We start from the raw sequence: 9,411 nt of genomic DNA on the forward strand, positions 1-9,411 counted from the left end.
ATCTAACTTGAATGCATTCCATATGCATTTTGCACCCTCTCCTCCATAGTTGCTTGAGTTTGTTGTTTGACATTTCCTGGTATATAATGTTGACATGTTGCTCTCACACTGTCTTCTGTAATCATGTTATGCAATAAGATACACGTATACATGGCATATCTCATTTTTTCTAATGTCCATATATGACACAATTTTTTCACGTAATGCCAACTTTGGCGAAGAACCCCATAACCTCTTGATGTCCTTTCACGAAAATTCTTGTACTTTGGTAAAATACTTTTTGTTCATCCATCGAGTCCCTAAACATTTTCACAATAATAGAATATTCCGAATATATCTCATCTCCCAAGTATCGGTGTGGGTAGTAGTTATCCTTAGTCTAAAACGATGCGGCTGGTACGGTAGCTAAGATGTAATCCTCTACCACGGGCGACACCTTCAAACCGTTTACGTCGTTGTTGGACCCGAGGTTGCCAAAGTAGGCCGACCAAACCAAAAGTTGTATGAAGAAATCGCTTGAAGATTCACCATTAGTACATTCTAATCACCACGTGTGTATTGACCTCGCTATGCAGTTTGACAATTAGACCACTTCCAGTACATACAATCTATACTTCTGATCATGTCGGGTAAACCATGTTCTCTTTCATGCACCGAGTAAAACTGTTCTAGGTCGTGCCAAGTGGGTCTTCTAAGATAACATGCATCGTATAGTTTTATATGCGTATATTAAAATAATTAAATAAATAAATTTAAAATAAACGCAAGTTAAATTAACTTTTTAAATTTAATAAATATCGTGGCAAAAATACTCCAATGTCCCAAACCCAATTTTGAAGTACCCGTTGTTGATGTCAGTCGTGTTTCCGCGGGCGAGTAGGAATAACACTGACGTGCACTTATGGATACTGTTGAATCTTAACAGCCCTTGTGCGTCCCGTTTTTGCTTAAAGTAATCATACTCGCGCTCCAAATCTTCGGCAATGCGCAAAAATAAACGTTTAGTCATCCAAAAGCGACGTGTAAAAATCTTTGGAGGGTTCTTATATCTCGACGAGCCATTGAAATAGTCGTTCATCAAACAATCATTTGCGCCCTCACGGTCAGTCTTAAATTCTTCTAATAAAGATTTTCAGAATCATTAATTGTTACACAATCTATTACTTAAATATCTAAACCCCTCAAAATTGCATTCATGATAATCCTCCAAACCAAGATTTTTAAAATCATCAACTGTTTTACGATATTTATTACCAAGGTCATGTTTTGCATTATTTTTGTATCGAATAATTCAATAAATATCGGTTTCTAACTTTCATATATTTCTACACAAAACCTTTGATTTCTCAGTTTCAATAGCTATAGTTAATATCTCGGTTTAGGTGAAGATACCATCATTTCTACACATGTTATGTTTTTTATTATAAACTTACTACGCAACATTCCTAACTTTAATTATTTGGGGTTAAAAAGATAAATAAGCCAACAATTCTTTTTGTTAGTTAGGCGGTGTACGATGTTAAAAAAGTAGTATTATGTAAGGATGATATTGTGTAGGAAATTTTGTAAGATGTGTATGTGTACGGATTTGATGATATGTAGTATTTTTAAATGGTGTAGGTTATTAAAATGATATGTAGGCTAATATGAATACTTTGTGTAGTTTATTATATTCGGAGTTGGTAGTATATGTGATTGTGGCATTTCTAAAATGTAAGTTATTAGTATGGTTTGTGTAGGTAATATGAATATATGTGTATGTTATTTAGTATGGTCCATATAGGTTATTAAATGGTATGACTTGTCTAAACATGCTGAAAGAGGAATTGACCATTTCCCCTTAAGAAGCTCAAGTTTTCCCAAAGAAGCTTCCGCATTTTCTATAAAAGGAGAACTACACCAATGGTATTATTCATTCACTTTCATCTTATTCTCTCTACTCTCTTCATACTTACTCCTCTTATCACCTCTGATTCTATCAAATTACCGATTCTCACACCGGAGGCTAATCGCATGAGACCCCCTCCTGCGTTGAGACTAACTGATTTTGTTCTTTGATCTTAGCAGGTTAGGAAGCTCTGTTAATACCATACTCTTGGACTGTCATACATTCATTGTCGCTATACCTGTTGTAGCAATAACATGTTAGTCATCTCCATCCTCCCTTGTTCGAATACTCGGATCCCATACACCCACGTCTTGTTTAAATTGATTTTTAATACATAAACCATATAGAAACATCGAAGAATACGTCGTAGATTAAGTACATCTTCTTTCTCCCACTCCCCAACAAAAACTACATTGGCATATAGAAAGTGTAAGACCAAAGGACCATCACTTCCACACCTAAGCCCTTTAAGTATCCCAGCTTGGCTTGCTCACTTCATAATCCCCGCGATAACTTTGTTTATACATCCAGTGAGACTTATTGGTCTATAGTCTCCCAACTTCGTTGGATCGTTTACCTTAGGAATCAAAGTGATAAATGACGTCACAACCCCAAAACTAAATCAGCCGGTCCTAAAGAACACGTCAAATATCTTCAGGAAATCCCCCTGAAAACATGCCCAAACACCTTTTAATGAATTTAAAATTATAGCCATCCGGCCCGGGCGATCAATCCCCCATCACAACCCCACACAGGCTCCTTTATTTCCGTTAGCGGAAATGAGATAATAACCCCCCACCCCCACCCCCTCCTCGTCCGATGACATACCAATATGTTGGACATTTCTGTTAAACGTGTCCAGCACCAAATTAGATTGAAGGTTGCTAATATGTCGAAGAATATTTAATATAATAATTAGTTTATTATGATAAGATAAGTTAGTCTTATTTTATTTAATCCTATTTGTCTTGGATTCATATTATGTATTTGAGTTAGTATAGGATTAGGAACCATGGCTTATACCATAGGTCCAATGTGTTAGTTATAGTTATTAAGTTTTTCTCGTTTGTCGTTTTCTTAATAAAAGAGTCGATCGTGTGTTGATCAAATCTTGTGTTCGTGTTCTTGATTCACCCGCTAAAAGTTTATCAATTCCAGCACCAGTCTGTCTTCAACTGGTTTCAAGAATCTATGGGCAAAGAAATTAAACACCTCCCCTTTAACAGGGCATGACATTCAGACACCATCTATCATAAGCCCATGAATTCTGTTTGAAGCCAAATTCGCATTTAGAACATCATGGAATATGATGTGTTGTCAACTTTTCATTACCATCTACCGCCCACTTTACCCTAGCCTTTTGTTTATAGTCCTTTCGTTTCTCTATTTCGACCGCGTCTGCCATAGCTAAGCAGCTTGCCCTTTCCTCTATTTCACTGTTGGTTGAAAGCCTTTGCTCCGCCACAGCTTCCTAGAAATGGATTCTCTTTTTAATTACCTCATACTCTCCTTCCAACTCCTTTGTTTTTTAACTTCCAGCCACTTTTTTATGCGGTATTTTAACCATCTAAATTTTGTAACCAACGTCAAATCTGGAGGTCCAGTAAACCAAAACCAAGCACACAAACTCAGTCAACACCATCAGGTATATCCAACCAACTATTAAAAAACCAAAACTGTGTATGACCAAAATTAGCCGGAACCATATAACTAAATAAATAAAGTATATATAATTAACAATTAGTTTTATTCCTTGAATCGCATATATTAATACAGTTTAATGATCAAGTGTATACAATGGGTAATGTAGCTTACAACTATCATCATGTACCCTTTTTGAAACTGTGTGGTCGCTAAGACACTTGTTTACAAGAAATATGCTTTGCGAAATCTTGATAAGCTTGCAACACCAAATCCTCGTCGTCCCATTCCTCGCGATAATTCTCAGGTCGCGCTTTTCTGTTTAAAGAAGTCGTGTGATAAATTTTCTTCCTCCATTCTTCGGTTTTGGGGGCCCCACATTGTGTAGCAATCCAGTCATTGTACTCAAACTGAGAAAATAAACCACACATAAAAACAAACATCCATTAGTAGGGGTGTGCTGTGTGCAAATTAACCGTCATAACCGTTAACCGAACCATAACTGACATAACCGAACCGATTTTAACCGATAACCGACATAATCGGTGGGTCGGTTTAATGAGTTTTTGGAAACCGCCAATTACGGGTCGGTTTTGGTTATAGATAATTTAAAACCCGCCATTACCGAACCGCCCCATTTATAAGATTCTCAAATTTATGGAGTATAATCAGAAGACGTTGTTGATAATTTGGTGAAAATTAAAGAAGATAAACTATTAATGCTCTTATTTTCTTACTCTATGATTTGAATTTACTAAAAAGTTGATCCATTTATCGTTTGTTTGAATATATATATTGTTAATATTATGGATTACATATTTTGTTGAGCTATGGCATGTCATTTATAATTTTTTAGGTAATATTTAGTACCAAATTTTTAGACTCAATTACATCATGTTTTGGCCACGGTTAACCGACCCATAACCGACTCGCTATAACCTTGAAAACCAATTAATCGAAACCGCCATAATAGATCGGTTATGGTTATAGTTATCTATTAACCGATATATTGGTTATGGTTATGGGTTTCGCCTAAAACCGCCCCAAACCGACTCATGCACACCCCTATCCATTAGTGCTCTTATCATATACAAAAGTTTGACTTTTGAAGTCAAGCAAACTAACTTTGACAGTAAAAATGCAAAACAGCAAAAGGAGAAGAATATAGGTGCATTCAAAATAAGTTGCTAAAAAGAATATCATTATTGTGACTATAACATGTGACCCTTATCTAAATAATTAATGTACTATATACAGTGTTGTAGAACTCGTTAGGCGTTAGTCAGGCAGTGAGGTAGAGACTAGCAATAAATCGAAATTAATAGAGATTAATCGGATTGCAATTTACATGTAATTTTTCCAATATACATATATATACCAAATTTTATACACAACTTTTTCAATTTTGACCGATATTTTGGACCAAATAGGGATTAATCGGCTTCTAGTTACCTAGGCGAGATTTGCACAGCCATGACTATTTATGATAATGAAAAATATAACACTAATATAACCATTTTACCTGATATCCAGTCATATTATGGGTGTATCGTTTGGGGTATCCAGATGCTTGCAAGGAATCATAAAACGCTTCAACATCTTTCATCATTTCGTCTTGTGAAGGTAATGAAATCCGACCCGATAATATGCCCGCTATCCATTCACATTGGAGTTCAAATTGAGGGAAAGGAGCAATCTGTATATTTACATCAAATTATTAATAAAATTCTAAGATTGAATGTTACAAAGTTAAAAATACAAAACTAACCTTCCAAGGTAGCCCAACGAAAGAAAGCCAAGGGGCTAATGATGGCGGAAACACATGTTTATAAAGTGGTCCCACTCGATTGTCATCAACGGTCACGATACCTTGAGTATCAAGAAATGGAAAATGATACTTGTACCTTAAAGAGCAAAGACCAAAAATAAGAATGGGACTTTGGGACCCATAAAATAAAGATGCCAAATGATCAAAAAACTCACCCTGTGCAGTGTAGAATGATGTCAGCGGAGATCCTGAACCCGTGTGGAAATGAAATAGTACCATCTTCGTTGGCACTTTCTATCTGCATTCGTCGATATTGTTACAGTTACTTTTATTGCCATTGTTATTATTAGTAGTAGTGAAGAAAATATAAATTAGAAACGATACCATAGGACGGAGCCAAACGTTGTCGTATCCAGGTAAAGTTGTACTTTCTTCACTGGAGTTTGACCAAGATGCAATGTGGACCTCTTTAGCAACACTCGCAATCTCTCTAGAGATATCCACTGCGCTTGCTGAGCTCCCAATTAGTATTACAATCTGTCAAACCGGTCAAATCATATAAAAAAGAAAAACTTATCAGCAAAGAAAACACGTGAAACAAGTCAAATGAGTGAATAAGTCATGTTCAGTGATAAATTTGACTCAAAACAAGTAATCTTTTGTGCGGTTAAAAAGAGTCAAGTCAGGTTAAAGTCGATGTAAAGAGATTTTATGCATTTGAAAATAAATAAGATGGCTTTGAACTTGTTATCTTTTTAGCTAAATCATTATTAACTCAAACCAATTTCAGGTACAAATACAAATCTGTGTTCTTTGTGTGTACTGTGTAAGTGTGAGAGAGACTGCTCGTTTTAAGAGAAATAAAGACAAACGATACCTTATTTAGAAAGGGCTCTGGAACACGATAATTATGACTATGAATCTGCTTCCCAGGCCACCGATCAACACCTACAAAGTCATGCAAAACCACTTACACAAAATCTTAAGAACAAAGGCATGTCATTTCTACTTTACATAATTCAGAAACCCGACAATTACATGAAAAAATCACACTCTATGATCAAGAGATAAACACAACATTCCACACACTCTCAGTTTATCACATAAACAATGCCCCTAGTTTCAACTATTTTCAAAACAACTTCAAAATCCCATTTATATTACATGCTAAAAATTGAACCTTTACTACATAAACTAACACCTTCTGATCAAAAATACACACATGATTCTATAAATCCATTAGTTTATCACATAAACAATGCCGTAATTCCAACTAAATTTCAAAACAACTTCAAAATCCCCAAATTCCCATCAAGATTACATCCTAAAAATTAAAACTTTACTACACAAATTTGATTCAAGATTCTTTTGATTTGGTTATGGTTATGGTTAAGCAATCTTCCGTTACTGAAGCTCAGTTATAGTTATGGTTAAGCCCCATAATCGAACCAACTTTGCACACCCATACTAAAAATTAAAACTTTACTACAAAAATTTACAACTCATGATCAGTCAAAATTGATTCAATATTCAAGAATCAATTTTATTCAAAATCAGATTCTAAGATTCTTTTGAATTATGGATAATCAATCACTCAAATCAGATTCAATTTCAGTCCAAGATTCTAAATATACCCGGAATATGTGCGATTCGGGGCACCGTATAATGACCGTTACAAACAACAACAGCATCAAAAGATTCACAAACCACCTCTCCATCCCCATCTCCACTGGTCTTTCTAAATCTCACTTCCCACTTCCCACACTCCCTCCTCCAAACCCGACTCACCTCGGTTTCAAACCGGACCAACTCACCGATCCCAAACTCGGCGGCATAATCCTTCAAATACTCCAACACCTCCCTATGACCCGGAAACCTTCTCGGGTCCCTTTGACCAGATTTCTTTGCTACAAACGGGTATTCCCGGAAACCCATTGTTTCTCTGGGCAAGTTGGTTCGGAGAGACGCGTAGAGACTGGAGTGGACTGTAATTCGGGTCGGGTCGGATCCAATCGGGTCGGGTTCGGTGTTGTTGGTGTATACCCAGATGCCGCCGATTTGGGATTCTTTCTCGAAGACCACGACGGAGTGGCCTTCTCGCCGGAGTTGGCGGGCGGCGGCTAAGCCGGAGGCGCCGGCGCCGATCACGGCGACGGTGCAGGCGGCGATGGGAGACATGGGGAAATAGGATTGGGTTTTGGATTATTAAATATATATTTGGTTTGTGTATACATAAATTGATGACCGATGAGCAATCAGTGGTTGTGAGTTGTGACCATGATGGTGACGACCATTTTGCTTTTATTGATTATTTTTTAAAAGGTTAGCGAAAACTCCGTTGATATTGGTTAGAATTCGGTTGGTATTAGTTTGATTCAGTTCGTTATGTTTATGATTTATTAACACATCTTGGCTTGAGAAATCGTATGTGGGAGGTAACGAGGTATGTAATGCAACATGCATATGAATTTGAAAACGTTTTTATTGAGTCATTTAGTTACAGACTAGACTCGTTAGTTTACTATAACGAATTATTATGATACCAATATGTTACACTGCGCCTTGATGGAAATGTGGGTGTACGACGTCATTGATTAATTTGCAAACATTACATTAATTGAAATCACCAATATGGTTTTTAAGTTTACAAACAAACCAGCTAGCATCAAAGTATTTCCCAAAATGTAGTTAAAATGATTCCTAAGTTAAAAAAAAAAACAAACAAACAAACATTTTCAAAAGTGATGACTCAACACGTAATGCTCCTTCCAACATCATTGAAATCTTGATTAGTTACCAATAAGCTTGTGAGTACACAGGTTTTATGATACGATAAAAGCATTTGTTATATAAAAATATCTTGAATGGACAAAACTATTGTACCAAGTATGTGTATGAAAACCCGTGCAATGCATGTATAGCGTGTAATGTATGATCCCTCGTAAACTAGCAAGGAGTACGAGTTAATATATAGCGCACGAGCCTACAATCAAACCCAAATCTATTTGAATGCCCGACAACCGTGCCACCTAGTTACAATATATGTTCTCAATAGTTGAATTTAATTTGCGCGACTAACCATGTGCGATAGAACAATCCCGATAGTATTACACGTCTATTTCTTGGCTAAAGCCAGAGTTAATAGTTATAATTTGAAGGGTCCCAATGATCACGAAATTGCATAGCTCGTTCCCCAGTTATATACTTAGCCTGACTGAAATTTAATCTATATAGCTATGACACTAAACAGATTTTTATTACTTGACTTATGTTTTTTTATAAAAAAAAATTGACACTTAACAAACACTCCTACTCTATACACCTCTTTATGGGGTTTTAACGCTGGTCACTTTTGACTTGGTGGTGTTGTAGCCCTATACACACACACACATATATAATAATAATATACACACACAACACATGCAAGAAATATCCCCCCCTATTATCGGCCCCAAATCACGGGGGGAGGGGGGGGCGGGGGGGTTGCGCCCAAAGTCACCATTGTCGCCCAAAAACTTCTCCTACTACGTTCAGCCTTATAGAGAATGGCTTTAGTTATACACCTAAAAGGAAAACAGTAAAAAGGTAAAACAACACAAAATGAATGAAGATCGAAGAATCTAAGTGGTTGTATATATTCGAATCACATAAGGCTGGGCAGATGATCTCAAGGGGTCGGGACGGCTTCTGCCCCGTCGGGATTACCATTTGGGGTGCTACGTGTATGATAAATTTGAACTCAAATAATCTGATTTGTAGAGAACGACTTTACACACCTAAAGGAGTGTAAAAAGGTAAAATAGTACAAAGTTAAAGCTGATCGGAGAATCTAAGTGGTTGTATATTCAAAGAACATAAGGATAGGCGGAGTGGTCTCAGTGGTGGGGCAGCTCTACCCCTCCGGGAACACCAACCCGTGCTTTGGTTCTGATAACTTTTAACCTCGAACAACACAACAACCCCAATCATCCTAAGATCACCCGTAGTGGTGGCGGTATGCCGGCGTTATGGGCCAACCCCCCCCCCCCCCGGCGTTTTAGGGTGTTTTATTTGGTTTAGCGTTTTGTGTATAACGCAAGAATGACACAATTTTCAAAAAAATATGACCATTAAT

General features: G+C 36.9%; 1 protein-coding gene across 1 annotated transcript; it reads right to left on the reverse strand.

Moving 5' to 3' along the window:
- Nucleotides 1-3,729: 3,729 nt before the first annotated feature.
- On the reverse strand, nt 3,730-7,514 carry LOC143632400 (flavin-containing monooxygenase FMO GS-OX-like 4). The gene is made up of 7 exons (XM_077100932.1): nt 6,932-7,514; nt 6,175-6,245; nt 5,682-5,834; nt 5,513-5,595; nt 5,298-5,433; nt 5,052-5,225; nt 3,730-3,939 (listed from the first exon to the last, which is right to left on the reverse strand). The coding sequence occupies exons 1-7, from the start codon at nt 7,473-7,475 to the stop codon at nt 3,742-3,744; spliced, it is 1,359 nt and encodes a 452-aa protein (XP_076957047.1). The 5' UTR covers nt 7,476-7,514; the 3' UTR covers nt 3,730-3,741.
- Between the last annotated feature and the right edge of the window lie 1,897 nt (nt 7,515-9,411).

The sequence above is a fragment of the Bidens hawaiensis genome, unplaced genomic scaffold, assembly GCF_021521415.1.
Source record: "Bidens hawaiensis isolate Kalapana, Puna unplaced genomic scaffold, B.hawaiensis_p1.1 tig00006388_1, whole genome shotgun sequence".
In the NCBI taxonomy this organism is placed as follows: domain Eukaryota; kingdom Viridiplantae; phylum Streptophyta; class Magnoliopsida; order Asterales; family Asteraceae; genus Bidens; species Bidens hawaiensis.

What these genes read in the sequence shown, in the direction of transcription:
- LOC143632400 (XM_077100932.1), bottom strand. Translation starts at nt 7,475, where the DNA reads ATGTCTCCCATCGCCGCCTGCACCGTCGCCGTGATCGGCGCCGGCGCC. An exon ending in TCGTTGGGCTACCTTGGAAG is followed by an intron (nt 5,226 to 5,297) that starts GTTAGTTTTGTA and finishes GTAAATATACAG; the next exon opens with ATTGCTCCTTTCCCTCAATT. An exon ending in ATAATATGACTGGATATCAG is followed by an intron (nt 3,940 to 5,051) that starts GTAAAATGGTTA and finishes TTATTTTCTCAG; the next exon opens with TTTGAGTACAATGACTGGAT.